The sequence below is a fragment of the Psittacula echo genome, assembly GCF_963264785.1.
Source record: "Psittacula echo genome assembly, chromosome: 1".
In the NCBI taxonomy this organism is placed as follows: domain Eukaryota; kingdom Metazoa; phylum Chordata; class Aves; order Psittaciformes; family Psittacidae; genus Psittacula; species Psittacula echo.
In genome coordinates this window covers 26423104-26448576 of record NC_137735.1, presented here as the reverse complement: position 1 = coordinate 26448576, position 25473 = coordinate 26423104, and the positions used below count along the sequence as shown (strand labels likewise).

Sequence of the window (25473 nt, the reverse complement as noted above, 5' to 3'; positions counted from 1 at the left end):
ACATAGGGTTATAAGATTTCACTTCAATTCACAATTACTATTTTTCAGACAAGCAGAGGTTCATAGAACTTTCAAGGTGACTACATTAATATTCTAAATATCACATTAACAGGAAAAGCATTTCCCAAGTTCACTGATAAAGGAATGGAGGTGCAAAAGAGATCAATTATCTGCCAAACGTTTAAATTACTGGAAAAGTATGGCAATCTTTACAAACAGTATATGACCTTTTCAGAATTTTATCAAAATATCATGCGTTTTTAAAATAAACAGCACAAATATGTCTGTAATGCCGTTAAAAAACATTAAAACGTTCTATCCCCTAGACCCCAGAAAACATCCCTTATATGAAGCATGCATATAGCAATATGCATTCCAGAATAAACTTCAGAGTGACTGCACACAACATCTCTAGGCTGCAGTTTCATATACACTTGCATATGTCAGCCCCCATTCTCAACAAAAAGCAAGCCTCACGATGCCCATGTGGCACAGTTATACTAGAGGTTTATATGGCTCAGGGCTGCACTGACACTAAAGGGCTGCACCTCCCCAGCCATTTTAGAGACAATGAACAGGATCAGATTACTGATCCTACCTGTACCCTAGCTCTGCAAAACAAGAAAGCAATTTTTCACAAAACAGGCCTAAACATCATTACTGCCAGCACAAAAGAGGGACTAATCAGACAGGGGTGGAAGATGGTGGGAACATCCCTTCTGATGACAGTCAACAATATGAAAGCAAGAGTGCTAGGCTATTTTCACATCTGATTTTTAACACCAGTAACTGCACATTAAGAACCCAGAAAATAACAACAACTACAACTGGCTCTACAATCTTTCACTGTATTCAGGCAGACATTCTTCTGCAAGACTCTCACCCTCTAGCAACCACCTTCAGCTCAAGACTTTCCAAGAAACATAAACGGTCTTAAATATTATCCTCTTCTAAAATCCAATCACAGACTTAAGAAATCGTACCAAATTGTTACACATAGAACAATATATAAGAGCCACTTATATTATCCAAACATCAGAAAATTAACACTTTTAGCTGGCTCAAGTTACTAGTCTTTAAAGACTGCTGCAAGCCTCAGGAATTTACAAGTTACTAAAAAAAGAATGAATGCCTACTAACCTGACAATAAAGAAAGGAAATTTTCCTTAGTAGAACACCTAGTTTTAGATAAAAGCACAAAGACAGCTTTCTTTTTGAAAAGTATTTGTATCTCTTTGGGAAACAGCAGTCTCCCAAACATACGCAGTCTCCCACTTAAGAAGCAGCAAAAATAGAGTGCTATGATGGAGCAAGGACAGGACAGATCTGAATTTCACAAGCACCTAACCAGCACAAGATTGAGAATCAAACTGAACATGAAGGAGGGTCAGGTTATGTTCGTGGTATCACTTTAAACATGAATGCTGCAGTTCTGACAACCATCAGATTAGAAAGTTGCAGCAGATGAAACAGCTCAATCTTCTTTAAAAGTCATCTATAGCCTGATGTGGAGCAGTCATAGTGCTTGGTATTCTCACTCAATCTTTATCACTAGTTAATTTCACACAACAAACCTGAAATACTACAAAAAGAATTAAAGTAAGCAAGCAAAGTCGTGAAAGGTATGCAATACATCCCATTTCCTATCTCTTAGATTACTTAATCCCTTCTGACATCCACACTTTATCATCACCACTTTTAAATCCGATTACTCTAAACTTAAATCCTTTAAACACCAAACTGAAAAAGACATAAATTTCAGCATTCCCCCCTGCTTATGCATTTGAAATTTATATACAGGTGCCCATAAGCAAAAAATACTAAGAATTCTGCAACCCTAACATCACACAATTGGGGAAAAAAAAATTAATTGTTAAATACCTGAAGTTTTTTACATTTATAGAAATACTCTTTATTTTAGCTTAGTACTACCTGTTCCAGCTTTATGCAGGGTTTCTTCAGGGACTGACCCTTTTGTATCTTCTGATCCAAGATCTTTTTTTTGACCATTGGAGGTATAAACTCTCACTTGACTCATCAACTGCACAGGCAGACGATGGCATGGTAGAAAACAAGACAGACTCCCACTTTTCACTGGAGCTTGCCATCCTAACAGGAAGAGGGGAAAAAAAAAAAAAAAAAAGGTATTTTAGGCAACCATTTTGTAAGGGAAAAGAAGGGAAGGTGGTACAGCTATACCAGCCTAAATTACAGGAATTTAGCTTTTAAAATTTGTGTTTTATCCATGTTTAGGAATTACCAAACAGGAGCAGACAGCATGCTTTCACTGCCTCCCTTGAAGCACCCACTTTTAAACTTCATTCTAGCACTAGAGGCTTTTTAAAAGATACAAAGCTATTTGGTAAAACTGGTTGATAATTTAAGCCCTGTTCTAGTCCTACTGCCTCAAGTTTTCTAAAAAACAAATATTGATGAAAGAGCAAACACAGAGCACTTTAGAACTATCAGCCAGTGTTGCCATTTCGTTTCACCCTGTATACACTCTGTACAAACCACAGCTTATCAATTAAGGAAAACTGAACTGTGTGCATTACACATGAGAGCACCTTGGTACAGAAATTACGTAGAAAAGCACACAGCACTGTATAAAACATTTATGTAGAAGAATTTAAAGTTTTCCAACAGATACAACAGACATATTACAAGATAAACATGCAAAATCCCTACTGAGAAATCACCCTGGGAAGGCAATCTTTGATTTCAAAAGACTAGCCGGAAGGAGAATTGTATGTAGTACAGGCCAACCTGTATTAGCAACGAGCTTCTTTTAGGCAGCACAATACTTCTACTAAGAGAGCAAATGACTCCTCCCACAAGAAATGCAACAAGCAAACCGGCTGCTCTGGAAAGCACTTATTAACAGAATAGAGTAAAAAAAAAAAGTAAGCAGTGCTAGTAACTCGAGTCATGCAAAGTATGACTAATCATATATGAACAATGCACCTCTCACAAAATGGCAATATTTTATAAATATAAAACTGTATTCTATCGAAGTCTCAACAGTTTTCATTTCATTTTAATCTTCTATGGTACTGAAGCATCTCACACGTGCATAGACTAATCTGAACCTTATAGAAAAACAATTTCACTAAAAAAAAAGGCAGATAAACTCTGACTATTAGATGCTGCTGGTGTGACAAAAGCCCAGAAGAATCAACAGAGCTCAGTGAACTTACTGTCACTTTACACAACGCTACAATAAATACATGGAATGAGATGAGCAGTGTTGTTTCCTAAGCTTTAGTGATACTAGACCAATTGAAAAAGGGAAACTTAAATCAGCATGTTTAGAGGACGTTCTTCCTACTAACCTATAGACACACAAGGAATTAAAGAAAACGGGTACTGCTGCAATTTAACCATAGGTGATTACAAGGAAAGGGCCAAAACAGGTCGGAATTTAAACTCCATGGGACCTGCGGCCTAAAGAAAAAGCTCATTCCTCCGACCAACACAAGCCCTATAACATCGCGCTTCATTTTACACAGTTACCTCAAACTTCAGCCCCAACTCGGGCGTGACGTATACGGTTTACTCCAGACGGGAACCGATAGGGCAGCAGCAGGCCTACAGCGGCCCTAAGAACACTCGCGATAAGGTGTTAACGCTCGTCAGGACACACCCGCCTATCGAGGCACTTACGACCTGAACATCGCCCCTTTAAACGTCGACACCGACCACGGGGGCTGCGCTCCCGACGGCTCCCGGCCCGGAGATGCCCATAGGAATCCCTTGCGGCCCTGCCGGCGCCCGAAGCCGGCTGCCACCAGCCGCCCACAAGCCCGGGCACTCGCTGTTCCCCGCACCAGCACCCAACTTGATTACAGCTTTCTACGAGACTTCACCGGGGAAGACGGGGGTCCGACGGCCCTGCTCGCCCAGGGGGGCGTTCCGGCAGCCCGCCGACGCAGTGCAGCGGGCCGGGCCCCGAGGGACTCACCGTGGCAGGCGCGGGGGAGTGGCGCCGCCCGGCAGCGCAGGTACAGGCGGTAGAGGCCGCGGCAGCCCCGCCGCTGGGCGGCCAGGGCCGGCATCATGGCGGAGACCGCGCGCGGAGCCCGACCGCTGGCCGCCGCCGTATGCCAGCGGCCGGCGAGCGGGCGGCGATTCGCATTGGAGAAGCCCGGCGCGGCTGCGGCGGAGCCCCCGCTGGCCCCGAGCGGCGACGGTAGCCGGGAGGCCGGCGGTGGGCGGTGCTAGGGCACCCGGATGTGCGAAGGAACCTCGGGCCGCCCGCCGGGCGCGACGGTCAGTGGCCGCCGCTGACTCACCCGCCCTTCGCGCTGCGCATGTGCGGAGCCGTCGCTTCGCTTCAGTTCATTTCACTTCAGCGTCGTGCTCGGGGTGGTGTGGGGCGGTACTCCGCTGACCTCGGGTCCGGCCCCGGGCCAGACGGTATCGGGCTGGCTGCTAAAATCGGCTCAACCCTAAGCGCCCCCGCCTCGCCGGCAGCGGATCTGCATCTGAAATGCACATCGGGAGCGCCTCCTGGTCGGGAATCGCTCAGTAGCTGCTCGTAACGAGCAGGTAATGTGTGTATGTGCTAAATCTGTTAGCACGGGTAGTAATAACAATAGGACTTGTATTGATACGCGGATAGACTCCACAACTCGTTAAAGTTGTAAAGTAGGTATGCTTTTATTCAGCGCTGAGGTGCATAGGGATCGCTCCTCCAAAGTATGCACACCTCAGTGTCGTTTCCCTCTACATTTACCCTCTAAAGTTACACGCCTACACGTATTCATGACCTATCCCTGCTTCGTATTATGAGCTAAAAGGTCCTTTGCGCATGCGCAATGCCCCCCCCGTGGTCATGGACGGGTATCTCAGGATGAAGTAAATGAGTCTTCCTCTTGTGAGTAGGGGTCTTCAAGATGGAGTAAACGAGTCTTCCTCTTCTTAAACTTTTCACCTTTGGCACAGTTGGATGCCCCAGTAGTCACACAATTAGCTGAAACCAACCATATCTGTAATTCTTCTGTTAACTAGCAAAAATTTAGAACAGGGTGACCTTCCTGCAAAATTTATTGCAGGATGGGCAGGCAAGGAGCATCCCAAGCTAGCAGATGTTTGGGAGGCTCTGTCTTTGAACTAACTGATAAGTAGAAGGATGGTGTGAAATGTTATACTTTAGAAGGCTAGTGTGAAACAACTCATGTTTAGTGGGGCCCCTAAATTCCTCAGACTTATAACATAGTTTTCTTTCTACAACTTACGTTAAGCTAAAAAGTACTTTAAATGTGTATTTTCCAGGTACTAGCGTTTCTTATATCAAGCCCCCTGTATCAGTATACCAAATCTGTTTGCAAGATTTTTATGTGAAAATGTGCTCCCATACACTAAAACGGGCTTCCCGGGTCAGTACTGATAAAACTGGATGTCCTGGGTTTCTCTCCCCTTCTTATTTCCATTATCATCATTATTATTATTGGTGGTAGCAGTAGTAGTTTGTGTTCTACCTTAGTTACTGGACTGTTCTTATCTCAACCCATGGGAGTTTCATTCTTTCGATTCTCCTCCCCATCCTTCCGGGAGGCGCGTTGAGGGAAAAGGGGAAGTGAGCTAGCAGCTGCGTGGTTCTCAGTTACCGGCTGGGCTTAAACCATGACACAGGATCCAACACAGAAAACTTCTTTCTCCAGCGAGCAAGTGCCCTGCACATGATCCTGCAGTCAGAGGGTTGTGATCTCTTCTTGTACTCACCCTGGCCTTTCTCACCCACAGTCTGGCTCAGGACCATGCATGTAATTAGTCCCACTGGGAGCAGATTACAGACCTTTGTTATCAAAGCTATTCTGGAAAAGCTTTTTTATACTAGTTTACATGACTGACAAAATGTCTCTGGCTTCCTTGTCTTCATCTGCACACTGGGAGGAACATGGGAGCTCACCAGAAGTTAGCTTGGCAGGGAATGTGGATAATTAAGGCACCTGATGATCCACAAAGCATTTGATCATCGAGGAGAATTATTACAGTAACTGTCTTTAATGTACCCAATTAGATTTTGAACAAGGCTTGCTGGCACGTAACTTCTTTACCAGCCAGCTAGCGATTAGCATTGACAATAGGAGTTTTCCTAGAAGCCTGGTGGAGCAGATTGAAGTAAAATACTTGCATAAAATAACTAACACCCATCTTCCCAGTAGTGCAATTGCAGCCATATCAGGTGAATTGGGAGTATTGCAGCAGATGCTTTGTCATTAGTACCAGATGTACAGCAATAGATTTAAACGCTAAATTCACTGCAAGTTGTAAAGTGGCAAATGTGAGGTCAATTCACCAATTTTAGTTGGGGTCTAGCATGTAGCTGATGCATGGTTTGCAGGCTGCTTGTTACTTTGGCAAGAGCCTAACAGTAAATAGAAACATGAAGTTAATGGAGTTTCCTTTCTTTTCCCTAAATAGAGAGGTTTGAAAGAATATATAAATTCTTGAAACATTTGTAATTCCTGAAGAACCTCTGCTATATGCTAGAAGAGATGCTAACTGTTGCGTTACTTCTAAAAATACTTAGGTTTATAATTTCCTACCCAAAAACAAATGGAATTACTAAACTTTTTCATATTCTTTTATCTAGCTGAGTGACTGAATTTGCCTTGTCTGGTTTTGTTGCTGTAAATCTGAAACAGGATGTAAAATAATAAAGCTGGAATAACATAAACAGATTTAATAGATACTACCATTGTGGTGATCAACCAGGATCTACATGACCAAGGGCTCTGTGTAAACCTTTTTATTGATAAACTCTGAAACTTGGAAAAGAAGACAAAGAAACAAGCAAAAAAGCATCAGTAACAACCTATTCAGTGTGGGAAAGCCAGGTACGTGAAGCAATTGATAATGAATTACCACGCCTCATGGCATGTAGCTGCATCTTAAGACAAAATTCTCAAAACCTTATTTATGGAGCATCACAACCATTAGTTATCAATCACTAGCAGTGAATGGAGAAATGCACTAAATGACAGAGGCCTGTTTAAGTATTTCAGCATATCCAAACTATATTAAACAACTTCTGGCTATGGCAAAGACTGCTGTATTATATAGCCATGGTGAATAGGGGAGATCGCAGTGCTCATTGAGTGACATTTTCATTTAATATAGTTGGGAGTTGCATCCTAAGGTTTAATTGTTAATAATGATTACTTAATAGCTATTTTAAGGACATATTTCACAAAATCAAGCCAGTTCAAAGAAAAAACTACAAAAAAAAAAATCTCATTCACAATCTAGTTGCTAAGCTCTGAGCCGATTTAAAAAAATATTTATAAACACCATGCTTGTACAGTGATTTCTGTGCTATCTGTACCTCTGGCTGGGGGACAGAGGTTGCTCATATACCTATCATGAAAATCTGGATATATTGCTCACAAGAAGAGGGAGGCTGTCTACCATATCAGGGTCATTTCCTCAGGCAGCCTTTTGCAAAACCTCTAGAGCCTTAAACCAAGACAAGAGCATATTACTTTGCCAGTAAAAACTTAGAAGATTCAGTTGCTTTACCAGGTCTTCAGGAAGAACAGGGACTGTGTGAGTGCAGCCTTTTAAGATTTAGAACCTGCTTTACAGAGACACTTGGAAAGTTTGCTTAGAACTACTTACAGATCAAGAAAGACAGGCAGCTGGATTGAAACACAGACCTTTGGAGACTTTATTCCTCGTTCCTGTTTTTTTAAAAGAAATAAGTAACTGGATTACTTGAGCTACAACAGTACATCATGATGAAATTCTTTAATGTTACTGCCTTGCAAGAAATCTGTGAAACGTAAAGGCTAATATACAGTGAAGGATTTTAGTGTTCCTTGTACAAAAAATGATGTAATGTAAAGCTAATTTGAATATTTTATAATCTGAAATTCATTAAAGATTTCAAATTCATACAGCAGAGACTTGCAATGTCCCCAGATCAGCAGCAAGAGCTGAGGTAATGACTTAATATAGTTTAAGTTACTCTGAGAATCCCATAATATCCAGCCTTATGTCTTTCATACAGCATAGCAAGGTTTTTAAAAGGGAAAGACCATTCTGATTTTGTACCTTTTATGATTCTACAGATATATTGTTGACAGCAAGAAAATTCATACTGATAGTTAAAAAAATAAAAGTATTAATACATATAAAGTGTCCAGTGATCCCAAACAGCCTTTAAGCTTTTCAGGTAAAATATTTAAACAGAAAAAGAGAAAGTATTTTGTGGCAAGCAGGTACATGAGAGGAATGACTCTTCCAAAGCACAAAATGTTGAATCCTCAGAAGTCCATGTAACACCACTGAGTCACATAGGTCTGTTAGGTTCTATCCTGGTCACTGGGTCAGAGATAAACATAAACTAGAAGCAAATACCTTTCATTTCCAGCACGTGGATACATGTTTCATTTATTAACATGCAGTTCATTCACCCTAACACCAGCAAAGTCATCTTCAGTTTCTGGAACTGTGTGCAGCAGTGCTCGGCCGGCCCTTTTGACCCCAGCAGCAGCCCAGCAGCTAACGACCTGCTGCTGCAGCAGCTCACAGTCCTCTCGCGGCACAGACTGGCAACCATATCCTTTTCCCTGGGAACCTGGTGACTCACCAGATCTTCTGGGAGGCAGAGCTGAGATCCGTACTGCAAAATCAGTTGAAGTGGGAGTACAATAAAGCAGAGGGAAGAGGTAATTCCAGAAGAGAGAAAGGGTTTCACAAAAGCAGACAACAGCAGGAGATAGGACAGGTAAAGAAGGGAAAGGCTGTGAGGATAGAAGAAAGATGGGATAAAGTATCACAATAAAAATCAATGGGAGTTATACTGGGACATATGCAGCTACAGTCAAATTGGGGAAAAGGGAAAGACTAATACAACATATATCCAGAAATATGCACTTCATGGTTATGCAGGCAAAAGACGAAAATATTACTGTTCCTGGACCAATAATCCCACACATGTAAGAAAGACTACAGTTATAAAGCAGCAACATCCTGAGCAAAAAGGAATCAGGATTCTGCTAATACTACAAGGATTTGACAATATATGTTTTAAGATCTTTATTATTGGGATGCTCTCGCAGATCATAGGATTTTTTATCTTCCCAACAATCACAACAAACATTTGGGCTTGTGAGTAACTTCTTTAAAGAAACCTTAACTATAAATCTGGTTTTCTTTCATCTCCTTTCTAATGTGTAAAGCAGATAAGTACTTGTGAAGCCAAAGTACAATAAACCATGGAACCACATTATTCTCCTGAAAAACACTCTCCTGTAGCCAATAGACACATGGGGAGCGGATTAAATTACTAAAATGTTTCGCTTCATAGTTGCAAACTAGCCACTAGAGGTCAGTGGTTTGGAATTAAAATTAGCACACGTAAGAAAAATCCCAGTTCAAACGACTAAATCATGTTGTCAAATATAATTTCTAGCCTTTGAGTAAGGAAAAAGAATTCTTAAGGTTAGCAGCAGTTTTCTTCTTCCTGAAGCAGAAATCTAGCTTAAAATTCTTAAAATCAATACTAGGTACATAATGCATAATATATTGAAACAACTGTTCTTATTCTCTTGAGTAATATGCAGGCATGCATCAGCACACAGGACTGCAGGAAACTTCCCGCATCATGCAGTCTCCAGCTACTCCACCTGTCCTACAATCTTTTACACAAAGCAAGGACCAGCTTAAAAGCAGCTTGATTTTAAGAATGTGAAATAAGCTTGCCTCATACTTTGGAAGTGTATAAAGGCAGGATATTAGAAGCACCTCTGCAGTACAAAAATCTTTTTTAAAAAATCTTTTTTAAAAAATTTCCCTTCCAAATATGTAACACTCTGCAAAGAAAAAAGGCTGGCAAAGGGCAGGAAAAGGCTTTTTTAATCATAAAGATCAAAGTGTATTAACATATCCACATGGCAAAACCTCCTCAAAATATAATCTGTTCTTAGACATTTATCTGCTGCCATAAGTATACATACACACCATTCATCCACAGCACATATGCAGTCATGCATATGTCTTGCTTACCAAATGTCTTGCTTACCTCTGCCCCAGAGTGATAAAAAATTTGAGAGAATTAAAAATGTGAATAGAACCACTGGATGCTCAACAAACACGTGCTGATGAGAATTCAGAAAGTCAACTTCAGATTTCCATCTGCCATTACAAAAAACCTTGATAATAAAGGGCTTTAATTTAAACTTTATAACGGAAAAGATTCACAATGTTTTTTGTTGTGCTTTAGTCAGAACCTAACTGAAGTTACTATAACAGGAAGTATGTTGAAAGGAATTGTAATAGGCAAATACGTGTGATCTCAAAACAGTCTGGTCAGATTTTCTAGATTAAAAAAAATAAATCAAAAAATGCAAAAATAATCACATTCTATGTGTCTTTGCCCACAGAAGCAAACATATATCAGGACAAAACCCCACATAGCAGCACATACTGCATCTTCCCCTAGATTTCCAATATAAAACTATAGTAAAGCAACATGGAAATAGAAATGTTTAAGAAATAGTAATAAAAAGCAGCCAAGAAGCCTATCAGCAATATAGACCTAGTAAGTGTTTGTTTTTCTACTTTTCCACTACAGGAGCTTCAAACATAATGGATAAGAACACATCATTCCACTGCAGCGGTTTTCCATTTTAAGTAAACCAAGATCAGTCTGTCAGCTCTTGTACAATAAGGCAGCATCTGAACACACTATTCCAATAGTATTTTAATAGAGGCTAAATTAGAAATAATTTACAGCTGGAAAACAGAAGTACTATCCAGAGGGTGCTGATGGTATAAAATTGTGAATGGGAAATTCGGGTTTGTGAAAGCAACACAGCACCCATAGGATTTTCAGACCTTTTTTTATCTGAGCTGACCTCTTCTGCATTCTGTTTTTTTCTCCATTCTTCTTCCTTCTCCTTCTATTACATTTCTACCTTTGTGAAAACTGCAGTTGACATTGCTATAACCCTTGCAGAAAATCTAGACCTGCACCTTTACAGTTTCTGATTTTCAGGTTAATTTTCCTGTGAAATGCCTTAACCAGCTGATGCACCATCTTCATCCAACAAATTCTTGCTCTTCACATTGGCAGAGGTGCATGAGTGAACATTTGTAGGAACACACAGAGCAAATGAGAATACTATGATCTGCACTTGATCTCAGAAAACCAGTTTGCTCACTCCAGGCAGTAGTCTGGACTGCTGCAACACTTCATTTCCCTCATAAGCAAGGTATCACAGTCAGGCACATGGAAACAAGGATAAAGAGAGATGAACTCAAGTTAACTTAAGAGCAAAGTCTGTAATGGTTCCTCAGAATACAATCCATACTACTGCTTCTACAAAGCCACAGCTGTATGGTGGTAGCCAGCTGTGTAGAATAAAGCCCATCTGGTTAGCACTGGGGTTGAACAGAAGTCAGCCATTTAACGTGCCGTCACAAATGAGCTAAACCTAACCCACAAGAAGAGGGTAACACAGGGTCACATTACTAACAACACTGCTTCACAATTTTGCTTACAAGTTGCAAAACAAATCATTGTTATACTGATAGAATAATCAAGCATCCAAATGATCAAGCACTAACTATGACTCATTTTCAGTTCAGCAGTGGCACTTACTTAGGTAGTGGGATGTAATCATAGTCACAAAATAACCTATTTTAAAATTAAAGGGACAGGACTCCTTCCAAAACACAAGTGTACAGTCAACTTTCCTCTACTAACACCTGCACTGAAAATATGCCAGTAAACTGAGCACATAGGTAACTTTTTTCAAAGAACTTTGTGTTACTAAGCAGAATAGCTCCAGTAATTTAAAAGACAGCTTTTTTTTTTTCTGTTTGATATACAGCTTAATCTTCTTATTTCTCAAGAAAAAACAAATGAGAAGCCACAGGAGCTTACAGCATCCTGCACTATTCTTAAACACGCAAAACAAACCAACACAAAAAGCCACAACACACACCTAGAACATTTAGCATGGAAAGCTGTTGGTCAAACTCAAAGATTAGAACTTTAACAAGTGCTGTTTTGCAACACAACACTGGTAATATTTTAAATCCAGAAAAAACTATGCAATTCAATTTCAAGAACATCAACAAAACCATAGCTGTATCAATACAGAAAACAATTTAATTTGTTTCAAAATAAATATTTGACATACAAAGCACATACAGTGAAAAAGGGTCACAGTAAATTACAAATGGAGATACTTGCTCATTCACCGAGAAAAGCCCTTGATATTCCCAATTTCATAGCATCAAATTTATCATTCTTGCTGATTTAAGCACAGCACTAAACAAATATGGATCCCAGTGCTTTCTTTCACAGGTACTGGTATGGATAATTTACTGCAGTGATCCAATTTAAAAATCAGTAGGGACCACTAAATTGCTACATAAAAGAAAGAGCGAATGAGGTGCTTTTTCCTTAGTGTCAGCAGCCTGTGATTATTATGTTTATTAGATTTTCCTGAAAGGGCTTCACATTTTCTCAAATATGTAGGAGAACTATATTTCCCCTCTGAGCCCCTACATTAGCATTTTGTGCCTCAGTCCTTGAATACAAGTAAAAGATGAATTTTTCAATTTATTTTGGAAGTTTGTACCATCTGGATGGCACAGAACCAAGCAATGAAACTTCCTTACCTGCATAGTATCTGCTATTATCACAGAGCTAGCTTCTGCAGAAAATAAGTAATGCTGACATTTTATGAAAAAAGTATTTTTGAATCCACATTTAAATTCAATTATATTACCCATATTAGAATCATAGAATCATATTAGACTATTAGAATCATTATCATATTGATAATTAATTTTTGAAATAATGGATTTCTTAAGTTTCTATCCTTAAAAGGCAATATAAACCAGCAAGGCCTGACTCTTCCTGTGATTTTTAAGAAAAATACAGCACAATAGAAGTTACAGTACAAAGATACACTAACCAATTTCAGTATATATAGTTTAACCACCAATACTTGCACCTCAGCAGTTAAAAGTTATAGACAATTAGCACAGATCAGCATAACCTACTAACATCAAGCACGTAAGAGCTTGCAATCTTGCTTTATGGTGTTATTTCTCCTCACCAGGAAGATGACACCAGAGGCTATACCTACTTTTGCACATGGAAATCAAATTTTGACACGGCTTTAAAAGAACATGCTGTTCTAGCTTAATGGTCTTTGCTACCATTAATCTTAGCACTGTAAGGTACGGTACTTCATGAAACTATTTAAGGAGCAGTTAGTATCATTTTTGGAAACAGAACCAGGAGGTCCTACGTGGTGTAAAAACAAATCACAGTTCCCCCAGATGCCTGTCCAACTCTTTTTGATTTCCTGCTCTGCCAGAGCTCTTGCAGCACCTCCAGCTATGCTCTTCCCTTCCATGTCTCAGTTCCAGCCTGTAAAACAGGCAAGAATTGTACTTCCTTAGTTAAGGGGTCTGTACAACAGATGTTGCAATACAGGTGCCTAACAACAAAAAGATTCAATGCAGATTGTACAAAATAAACAGCCGCATTATTTGTTTGGACAGTACTATCACATATATAGTTAGCAGCTCAGAAACTGCTGGAAGAAATAGTGGCTCATGATTATAATATATTAAAAATCCTTAAAACATGCAAATTAAAACATTAGTGATAGTGCTCCCCTTGAACACCCATCAAAGGGAGCAAAACATAAAACTGACAGCACAAAAATGACAACAGAAGTATAAAATTAAATAAAATACAATAAAGGAAAGGATGGATGCATTTGCAAATTGCTCTGTGTGTAAGAAATCCCAACTGGCATTAGCTGCTTCAACAGACCCAGTGGGTCCTAATACTTTATTCATCTGCAGGGGAGAACAGACAAGTCTTATGCTGAAGCATCACTGCTATAGCAAGCTTGTGCACAGCAAGGGGTAGGTCTACCCACAGGATCTCTGCAAAAGCACTTTAACCTATGAAAGCTTAGACAAAAAACAATGACCAGCATGATTTATACCAGTGGAAACAGTTGCCACATTGGGTAGGTAACCTTTTAGTAGGACAAAAACTCTTCTGCTTCACATTTGGGGTTGGGAGGCATTTTCTGGTCAGCGGCAAAGTATATCTACTACCACAGACTTCTGTTACAGCCTCTGCATCACAGCTAGGTGTTGACAGCACAGCAGCATGAACATATATACAGTTCTTTTCCCCAGAAAAATCTCAAGTTATCAGGACACAAACAGAATTTCAGGTGTTTAATTTGTTAGTATAGAAACAGTCAAACTGTGGTAAGAAAGCAGGCACAAGGACAGAATGTTTTTGCCAGCACTGATAAAACTTGGTGTTATCACTTAGGCAGCCTAAAGGCTGCAGTAAAAATCAAAGTTGATGAAGAGTGCAGGTCAGTTGCCTTATTTATTTTGCTTGGAATTTACTCTTATCCCTTTATTCCATGTTTTCTTGGCACATGAGAGAGTTAAGTTTTACGAGGCCACAAGTAAAATCCAGGCCTTATTTGTCAAGCAACTCCATGCAAAGCCAAAAATACACTAGTAGCCAAATCAAATCCCACTTTCTCCACTTGACCCATTTTTTAAGACTTAATAGAAAGAGTTAAAAAGAAATTCGGTATCCACATGCAACTTTTACATCATGGCACTGTCTTCCAACTCTCTACTTCCTGAAATCTCATTCACATATTCCTTTTAATTTTCCTTGTGAATTCATAGAGTTGGATCTCAGACTTAGCATCCTTCAGTTACAGTTGTAATACATCAGATCCAATTTAGACTCCTCTCATTTAATAACAGCATACGATTAAAGAAACAGTAGACTGCACCCTTAACAGCAGTCTTAGACCACAAAAATTTGCTCAGAAATAACAGGTTTTGCTTTCATTACAGAAGTATTTATTTGCCTTCCACTCCCACTAGAGGGGACCAATTTAGATGATCAAATTAATTTTTAAATCACAGTGGTGCAAAAAGCTGAACAGTCTGACATCACCACTCAAAAAAAAATCTACCATGTAACACAAAGAAGGTCTAGAAAGTGCTGAAGAATTGAAACAGTATTAAGTAGGTCTAGATTTCTGCTCTGATTAGACACCATTGTTGCTGTGCTTATTCTCGGTTTAAATTTTGAAGGAAAGGGTCATAAATTTTTGCACTTTAGAAAGCAAAATTCCCTATAAAATAATTTTTAAATGCACAAGACATTGTGTCCCAATACAGAAGCAGCAGTGGGAATATAAGAACATGCATGCATACACACAGGACAGCATTCTGCTCAACTTCCAGGTTCAAGCATCAGTACAGTCTGTTAGAGAGAAAATAATCTTGAAGAGCTTGGCAAATTACGTTTAACACTCCTTTTATTGCAGTAGAAATTTTAGTTTTTATAAAATCCTCAAATTACAGGATATACATATAGTGAATCTCATTGCAAGTCTTTAGCAGCTGTAGAGCATTACTGCATGCAGTTGCTTCTGCGGTGTGCAAGTGTTCTACAAATAGCTAATCATGTTCAGAGAGCAAGACAAGTAGTCAAAGAATATCACATTCAATTACCAATTGGTTTGTCAGTACCAAGAGGTTGAGCAAAAACCAAAGAAGTCTATAAATACATGGCTCTGATCTAAGAAACTAATACAACTGGAAAGTCTGAATAATAACCACATCAAAAACAAGATAATTCAATAGTTACAGAAAAATACTTTGCTTCAAGAGTGTTTTCAAAACTGTTTTACATAAAACTTCTCTGAACAAGGAAGAGTAGTTAAGTACAGTGCTATAGGAGTTTACAGAAGGCCAATGAAACCCATTTAATTTTATGCAATTAGAATACTAACATTAACTACACAAGAGTCAGCAAATGCTTTGCCTTGAATTTATGGAAAGAAGTTGTGATTAGACAGATTTTTCTTTATTTCCCCACCCCACCCCACCTACCTTTCAGCTGCTGGGTAAATGCATAATCAGCACTCAAGTTAATATTCACGTCTCTAGTCATGACACTGGCTTCAGATCAGTCATCGGATGGATTTATGCCAAGAAATCCTACACTCATTTGTTTCAGAAGCTGCCTAAACAGGTGCAATCCTTTATGCAAATTTCCCATCACAATGAGTCTCAGAAACTGGAATAACCATTTATATAGAGCTAGCTATAGATTAATTTTCTAAAAAGCTGACATGCTTGAATTACTGCAGTCTCACATTTGTGTAGACACAAGAACAAATCTGCAATGATTCTTCAAAAGTTACTTCGTTTACATTGATTAGTACATGTAAGAGATGGCTAAAAGTTTAAGCATTGCATCTTTGTCTGAAAAGCCTACAGGTCAGCAATTTGGCTTGGTAAAACATTTTGCTATGACAAGACGACTGCAAAGTTTTCTGTCATCAGTCTTGAGACTTCTTCCAACAACATCATGTAAGACTATGTCACAAGGCAGAAACTTGGAAAAGTTCTTTTTAAGTAGTATTAATAAAAATAACCTCTCCTTCAGAAAAGGTGTTAACTATGTCAGCTTCATAGATTTTAATCCCTTTTGTTAAATTCAAAGTGGGTCATAATTTTACACTGAGTATAGTAATTTAAATGAAATGGTTCTACAGATAAATTTAGGAAGCGGAAAAATATTGTCCAAAATGTACTGCATAGTTATGTATACCAACTGCTATCCACTGGAGACATCCTACAGCAGCTATAGTTCCAACTAACGTAAACCTACTGAGTACAGACCTTAAAGATTTAATCAGCCTTGAACAACTGTCGATTCCTAAAAAAACTAATTCTGTATGACTGGGCATGTTTTAGACAGGATGCAGCTACTTTTTTCACCAATTAGCAATACAACACAGTAATTTTAAGTTTCCATGACTTGCTTTTGATATGCTAAATTTCATATTATCTCCAGAAAAGCATAGACACATTTTTATACAGCCTGGAGTGAGATCAGTGTAAAACCAGGAATTTTTAATCATCAGCAGAGTGCTAGCTGCTCATAATGTTCACAAGACACAAGTGCCTGAAATTTGGCTACGCAACAGTTGGTGCCAATCTGCTTATAAAGGAAATGCTGCTGAGGCATAGTCTTCTTACAAAAACAGGGCATGAGGGCTTCATTATTAAGTGTTCAACAACAATCCTCAGCTCGGTGAAGAGAGTCCTGAAAAATCAGATTTAAAGAGTTTTAAAATCCTACAGAATTTAGCAGAAGTAAGTATCATCTAAATCTTTCTTTAATTCACTTCTTTTCTCAACCTCAATACACACTCTAGTTAGCAAGTTCTTCAGATCAACTCAAGTGTTACTGTATCTTGCAAGAGCTTCAGAATTACTGTCCTTTAAACATTAACATTTTAATTAACTTTAATTCATTGGCTTCCAGCTGAGGACAGATACAAAGAAACAGAAAAGTTCCACCTTCAAGGAAAAAAAAGCCACCCAACCAACCAAAGAAAAGAAACAAACAAACAAAACCATAAAAACCCCACAAGCAAAGCACACCACCCCCCTCGTATTATTTAAAAAAAAAAAAAAAAAAAAAGTAATGCTGTAATGCTTTATCAAAAAGAGTGTAAGGAGTTGGGAGACGATTGTGTGTTTGTGCTGCTTGTTGCTAGAATGCAAGAACTCTGCACTCTAAAAGCATTAGAAGACAGACATGAGAAATACAACCCACAACACCAGTTCCCCTTAAAACTACATAAATGCCAGTAGAATCTTGGGTAAACTAGCTCTATTGAAAGCTAGTTCTATTATTGTACAACTTAAATTATTTTTAGATACTGAAGTAATAAAGCACCTTTATAGAATTTTGTGGTGTTGTTAAAAAGAATACATGAACCAAGATGGAACAAATAGTTTCTTACAAAACAGTAGGGAATAGGAGGTCATGAAGTTCATGATCCTCAGACCCATCTTTGCATACCATGGCAGCAAAAAACACTTTATTGGTTACTGTAGCAAACCATTTCCTAATAGAATAGTGATCAGACCGAAAGTATGTTCACAAAATTTTATGCTATGCAGCGCTTGTAATAAGAAAGATTCCAAGAAAGCACTAACTTGAGCAAATCCTCATAGAAATATATATGGTTTCAGAGTTCAAAGAAATAGTATTGGCTTGACCAACTTTCAAACAAAAGCAATAAGGCTCTATTTCAATCACAGTTATGAATTACCTTACAATTAAGCTTACTAATGAATTAATTACCTAAAGGAGGTAATGAACCTGCTTAAGGTCATCCACAGTTTGGTTTTTTTTTTCCTATCAATGTAACACAAGTTCATAAGTTCCTGTCAATGTATAGACTAACCCTTAGATAGGCCTGCCATCTAAAAATAAGGATATCTTTCTGGTAAATGGCTGCAGAACAACTGAAAGATTTTATTCTCCAAAGCATAGTTTTAATTACACAAGCATGCTCTGTAAGCTCCCATTCAAGGATGGTGGTACCTTTCAGAAACGCTCAGTTACATAAAATAAATGTAACCTTGAATCAGCATCCAGGTGTATTCCACATTGTAATTATAGAGACTTAGTATTATGAATTATGCATTCATTTTAGAATTAAAAATTTCTGAATGCCTAAACACTATGCAGTTAAACATGAACTTCCAAAATCAGTTTAGTGCTTACCGACAATATGGATTTCGCCGAGAAGAGTAGCGTAACGTAAGAAATCTGTAGTAAATGAATGGCTGGAGCAGACTCCCTTGTCCACTGAAAGAGAATACAGAATTAGAGCTTAATACTGGCCAAAACAAAAAAAAACAAAATGCAACAACAAACAAAACAGGGCTTTAGCTAGATTGAGTCACATCAGTTCTGGTTACATATAACTGACAAGAAAAAGCACATAACCATACACTCACAAAGGCAGAAACTTACATTATAGAATAAAACTGCTCAATGAAGCAGTTAAAAAAGTGCTGTTCTTGTATGGATTTTACATTTAAGAAGTTTTTTATATGTTTCATTTCTGGCAGTGGGCAAAGGATTACAGAAGTGTGGTGAATGCCTGTTCAGTATTAGGAAAAGCTTGCTGGTCAAGCACAGAAACTGGTGGACATAAATAGTCCAGTTACAGCAACCTTTTTCAGCTCTATTCATAGCACTTTGAATATCTGAACCACATTTGTAGTATCTTTTGCAGAACATCTCAGAACACACAGGAGACTATTACAGATGTACCTAGACATTAATGCCAAGCTGATATCCGACTACTTCAGCTACACTGAAATTAGGTTTTGGTATTTCACAAAGCTGCTGTTTCATATGACAGTGCTGTAAAATAGTAGCATACAAATCATACACAGCAAAGCACAGAAGTACCATGAGTTTAATTTTAATGACTGAAGTTTCTTTACATAATACAGTATAAAAAGCTCTGAAGTTGAACATGACAGTTCAAGTAACTAGAGCTCCTTCAAGTATGAGCAGTGTCTTTACCAGGGGGAAAAAAATAAAAGTAACAGAAGTCAGCTACAGGAGGGGGGGGAAAGGAAATACTGCACCTGTAGAGTATCTACAAGCAATTTACTATGTTAAACCAGCTTAAAGAACAAATTCTCACAATAGCTGCATTTAACCATTTTATGATCTTAAAATTTGTTATATGATCTTTTATAAGCTTCAGTATCTACTAGATGACCTATCAAGTAGCAATACTTCACATACTAAATTCTCCAGAGAGGGAGGGAGGGAATAAAAAATGTGCTCCTAAAGAGAAGCTTAAAGCACTTGAAAGTTTCAGATACTGGATACAAAGTGTATCTGTCAGTTGTTAAGTGACCTTAAATGAAATGGAGCACTTCTAGGCTGAAGCATTGAAGTGTTTAGCAGACTTATCAAAAGATAAAGACAAATTATGCATTCTATCAACGTCCAAGAAGACAAAGCCTTCCTTCTACTGCCTGTGAGCCCACTCAAGACAAATGTTTTCGCTGTGCTAGGACTTCTACAGAACAAAGGGTGTACTCCACTTCCAAATATGAAAAGACAGATCGTTATGCCTATATGACTTCAGAAGGATTCCAACATGCATATGCTCAAGATCCCCAAAATGAATTCAACAGGCGCCAAGCAGGTAAAACCAAATGGAATCAAAAATATAAAAAAGGGTCACTGGTCAGAAGTAACACAGGAAAGGACATAACCTACTCTTGCTTGCACACTTTTAGCAGAATTAAATACCATGCCACTTAAATTTCTAGAATCTGATAGTCAAAATTAAGACTTCACTTTTATTGAAGATCTTAATATTCCATTACACTGACCAAAACTAAACTTACCAAACAATGCAGAAGAACACAAGTTACAGGCCTGAAAAACTTTGATTTGATCCAACAGTGTCACCCAGACTATGAAAGGGAATGTTTTTTTTGGTGCCGAGTTATATCAGAGTGAACACTTTGATTTCATGACGCACCAACTTGAAAAGTCTAGGAATCAAACAAATTAAATCCAAGCTTTGGTCAGCCAGAACCATACAAATGGAGATCTGTGACCCACAGAAAACTCAATTTCAAAAAGTAGTCATGTGTAGAAAGTTTCTAATCCTGAAAATATTTATGGTAATTTTTACCTGAACAGCATAAAAACCGTAGCTGGCATCAGAAAAATTTCATTGCAAGCAATGAATTTCAGAATATTCTGTTGATTAGCATTCAGTTTCTCCAAAATATTTCTCAGAAAGGGCAGGCTGTTTGAACTTCGTGCCTTTAAAGAAAAAAAAAAAATAATGCCAGAAAACACACAAGTTACACCTATCTTCTCTAGCCCAAAGAAATCAAAATACCAACAATTATAATTTACAACTCATTTCAGCAGTTTAAGACGAGATCCTTTAAAGGTATTGAGATTAGTATCCCAAAGAAAACTACCGTAAACTTGGAACTCCATAATTATATACAGTTCAATTAAAAACATGAGGTGTTGCAATTCCCTCACCCACCCATTTTAGATTTAACTGCACAGAGAAGGACACGAACCTTGCTCTGCCCACAAGGAGGAAGTACCTATGGTAGCAAGATAACCTAGTTAGGAACACGAGAAGTTGGGAGTTATATTAACTGCACAAAACAGTTTACTGAGCAGCAGGGCCAACTGGCAAGTATTTTGCCTGCTATCCTTACCCTGCAGTTTGTTATTTTACTACTGAAATAGAACATTATATTTCACAGGCTATGTTTTAGCTTGAAAAGACATGTCTTAAGTTTCAACTTCACTGTTAAACTGCTTTTGTTTTTTTCAAGGAACAGCATTTGAAAAAAATAATTAGTGTCAACATATCACTGAGTCGTAACAGAAGTAGGGGGAAGGAAGGGCAACAGAAAAGACTTCTCAGATTCTCTGTGCTGAGACTCCATACTACAGTTTCACTCTAACTCCCTTAGTGTAACTAAAGGAAACTATAGTTGCAACTCAAACCCACTTATAAACCCCGAGAATATCAGCAGTATGAAGTGTATGATACATCATATCATACTTACATCAAGAACCTTCTTTGTATATGTAGCAGCATGAAGCAAAGAGAACAGCAGAACTGGAAAAATACTCACTGAACCAAGCAATAAGGAAAATTATAGACTGCACAAGTACTTAATTTCTCTGTCACATTATGCTAACACACAAGCCGTAGCTTGATGGCTCTTCACAACAGGTTGGCTAGAATGACCTATACTGTGTTAAGACATGCATGTGTCTAATACCTATTATTTATAACTCTTCCCTTTGCTTCTTACACCTCTTAGCTACACTTTATTAACTTCAAAATGCGTGTGTATGCAAAAGTACAACATACATGAGTGCATTTCTACTGAAATGCATGCTTTCTGCATGAAAGACACAAAGGAGGTTATTACTTAAAATCTATCAAATACAAGTTGTCATAATATTATTAAGAAATGCATTTCTTTACCAAAGAAAATGCAGTTGTCAGACATCCAGATTTTAGAGAGCAAGAACACAGACATTCCTCTGCCAGAGACATTAAAAGTAGGACATTTTTAAGAGTGGCACAAAGAAAAATCAGTTCTTGCGTATGACCTTTGACAAGCCACAGAATCCTTTCTTGCAGATCCTGTTTAATAACTTATCTGAAAAAACTACTGCTGAATAATTCCTCTCTACATAATGCATGTCCTACTTACACTGAGGAATCATATAAACCCTGTACTGGTAATAAATGATAAAGTTACCAACTTCTCAAAGTATCACTTGAGGCTGGTCATAAAATCCACCAAATTGAAGTCTCAGGGAAGAAAAAAAAAAAAAATCTAAGTAGCCAGAGACTGCATTGCACTAGTTACAGGTGATTAACCTGAATATGGATCAATTAACATAAGCCTCTCCCATTTTACATAGAGTATGTTCTATGAATAGCAAACACATTCTAGTTCAAACTAGTTTTTCAAATCATAGCACAAGTAATGAGGAGAATCAAGTTTAAGATGTTTAAAGACATTACCAGGATGACACAAGTAAAGGATACTTGTAACAGGGTAGGAATTCACAAAGATAAGAGAGTACAACAGGTAGTGGCAGCTGTCCTCCAGCAAAGCCTGGGCCAGAAACGTCCTGCTAAGCTGAAAGTGGGGTAGCCTTTGATATAGTCGGAGGGCACTAGTGAGAGCATTTGCCAGCAAGGCACGCTGATAAAAGCTCGCTGCTTCATGCAACCTGCAAATCATCAGAGGAGATGTTACCATATAAACCAAACCCCAGCTCAGAAGTCTTCCACTCTCGAGAATTGCATCACAATTGAATAATACCTGAAGCATTTCTATTCCTGTATATAAGCACTGTTACCAAAAGGTAACTCAAAAACTGATAACACTGACTTACTGCAAGTGCCACAAGTAAAACAATTCAATATATTACTTCATCATTACACATTAAGACATCCATTTGCCACTCACTACTTTACAGCTGGACAACACATTTCCCAAACACATCTAAAAATGGTTTAAACCAATATAAATTCTGACAAAAACTATCCAAGTAAGCTGAACAATAGAAATTTACCCTTACATTAAAAATAATGCTATGAAAATGAGTTGCAGTTACTTCGTAAATTCTTAATGCAATTTTATAACATTACAATACATACCCTAGAAGAGGCAGGACAAATAAAGCTGAGCAGTAAACTGTGAACAGGCGGGAAATCCACATTGCTGTATCCAACTTGTTAGCCATCAGAAATTGCTACATTAAAAGAAAAAAAACAACCCCACAGAAGTTGATATCCTAATATTTGCATACACTGAACATTCTTCCCTTCTGCAATAAACTGAGTCTATGTCCAACTTTGAATAGAAGCAAATCATAGCTTGAAGTATTCTCTGATACTTGACTCATGTGATGTTGCTAACATGAACAACAACAGGTAGTCTTCCTCAGAACCACAGAGCTCCTTTATACACTACAAGCAAATATAGTGGTAAGACCTTTTGTGGAAACAGTTCTTCTACACAAACCACCCTCACTAGACTGCCAGCTTCAAAAATGCTATCACGCAAGGTCTTTAGACCTCACCAACTTTTGCAACTATTGCTTCAAGGTTCCTTTTAAAATACACTGCACGCACCTATAACTAAATTTCCACAGATCTTACTGAAACAAGAAATGAAGGTGTCAGGCACAGTTGGCATAACTATGTCATAAGGAATACAGTATCATTTTGGCCTACATATTCTTGGCCTCCAAAAAGCAGAAAGCTTCTAACAGTAACCCAGCATCTCTCCTGTTGTTGAGCTCTCCTTAGCGACAGCCCTCTCCACTCCTGATACAGTCTCCATACCAGAAAGGCTCTAATGAAACACAGCATTCTTTTGGCTATTCGGTGCTCAAGAGTCAAAGCATCAGCTTCCTTTCACCATAAAGAGCTCAAGGGGCTTTTTCTGAATTTGAACCTGTTTTTGAAGACTGCTCTTGCCCTCTGCATTCCTAGGGCAGGATCAGAAATTGAAAATTAAAATGAAATTGACCAGAAATTACCCTAAGTAACCTGCAAGCGCCTTCATATCATTATCTCCTGTCTTACTTGCACAATACAGCTACATGGAATTAGTTTTGACAGCGACGTTTTCAAGAACGGGGCCGCAGCAACATCATGTTCTCCACAAGTGAAAGAGCTGTCCCGCTGGCCGTCCAGGGTACACTGCGATCGGCGCAGGACCCTCCCGGCACCACAAGGGGTGCCCGCGCTGCTGGAGAAGCGCCGTAGCCGGCCCAGGGCCCTCATGCCCCCCACAAGAGTCGGGCCGGCGTCGCGGCCTGCTCCGTCCCCTCTCTCCTCTCTCCTCACCCCCCAACCCCTGACCGGGGGCTCCTTACCACAGCTCCGCCACCGGCCCCGCCCGGCATGCGCCCATTCTGCGCGGAGTCCGCCATGGCTGCACCTTCGTGGAGAGAAGCGCCTCAGATAGAGCTACAGCTGGGGCTGGAGCTGAGACGACCACAGCAGCCCCCCCACCCCTCAAACTCCCCGCCCGGCCACCCACAACCCACCGCCAGTGCCACCAACGCACGCTCACCGGATACCACAAGGCGTCACTTCCAGCGAGCCGCGGGGCCTGCTGGGCAATGTAGGCCCGACGGCGAGACGTTCCCGACAACGCTTGCCGATGTGCCGCGGCCTGGGTGGGAAGTGGTGGGAGGGTGGACCCGTGCGGGGCTGGGTGTGCGTCTGCCGGGGCGAGGCCGCTGAGGAGGAGGCTTGACCCGACACTTTCTGCGGCGCTGCGTCTGGCGACCGCTGCTTATGTGGTCGCCTCGGCGCTGGCTCCTCTATGATGTGAAAGGGGAAAACAAGCTCAGTGTGCCTAGATATGCATACTGCAAGTGGTACTGCATTAGCATGCAGCAGCTTTGACATGTTTCTGAAATCGTTGGGGAATAATCATTAAAACTAAAACCAGGGAGCTTTAATCAAGTACAGATACATCAGCAACATTGTCCGATGTCCGAGCTGGATAGCAAAAAGCAGAAGCTTCCTGCTCACTCTGCAACACGTAGCATATGCTATTTACAAGGTCTGGAAAAGGGTTAATTCATATAATAATTCAATTATAGAATTATATAATGATTTGGGTTGGAAGGGAGCTTAAAACTCATCTAGTTCCAACCCCCTGCCATGGGCAGGGACACCTTACATTTGCCCAAGGCTCTGTTCAACCTGGCGTTGAACACTGCCAGGAATGGGACATGCACAACTTCTGTGGGCAACCTGTTCCAGTGCCTCACCCACCCTCAAAGTAAAGAACTTCTTCCCAGTATCTAATTTAAATCTACTTTCATCTAGTTTAAAGCCCTTGTAGTAGACAGCCCTTTCTGATCCTTGTCTTCGTCCTGATTTTTTTTGTTTGTGTCGTGGTTTAAGCCCAGGCCGTAAATCAGAACCACGAAGTCCACTTCCCCCCCCACCACCTTTCTTCCCTCCGCTCCTGGAGGGACGGGGAGGAGAATCAAAAGAATGCAGCTCCCAC

General features: G+C 39.5%; 2 protein-coding genes across 12 annotated transcripts in view; both read right to left on the bottom strand.

Annotated features, from left to right (window-relative positions):
- The window catches only part of SLC30A9 (solute carrier family 30 member 9), a 54502-nt gene extending 47935 nt beyond the window's left edge, over positions 1-6567 (bottom strand). For 2 of the 10 annotated variants that reach the window (XM_080639016.1, XM_080639017.1), the window contains exons 1-2: positions 3962-4291; positions 1933-2109 (exon numbers count right to left, since the gene is read on the bottom strand). In XM_080639016.1, the coding sequence (XP_080495142.1) occupies positions 1933-2109; positions 3962-4058 (274 nt within the window). In that variant the 5' untranslated portion in view covers positions 4059-4291. Of the gene's footprint in view, positions 1-1932; positions 2110-3513; positions 3640-3866; positions 3909-3961 lie in introns of those variants that run through there. The other 8 variants (XM_080639013.1, XM_080639015.1, XM_080639014.1 and 5 more) reach the window with 7 other exon arrangements.
- Positions 6568-11990: 5423 nt separating this feature from the next.
- TMEM33 (transmembrane protein 33) lies at positions 11991-24450 on the bottom strand. Of its 2 annotated transcripts, none has more exons than XM_080638162.1 (7): positions 24323-24450; positions 23097-23191; positions 22455-22666; positions 21478-21545; positions 20571-20704; positions 18623-18706; positions 11991-17146 (listed from the first exon to the last, which is right to left on the bottom strand). In XM_080638162.1, the coding sequence occupies exons 1-7, from the start codon at positions 24377-24379 to the stop codon at positions 17017-17019; spliced, it is 780 nt and encodes a 259-aa protein (XP_080494288.1). In that variant the 5' UTR covers positions 24380-24450; the 3' UTR covers positions 11991-17016. The 2 variants fall into 2 exon arrangements, with proteins under 2 accessions (XP_080494288.1, XP_080494289.1); XM_080638163.1 differs by having other exon boundaries at positions 22479-22666.
- Positions 24451-25473: the final 1023 nt, after the last annotated feature.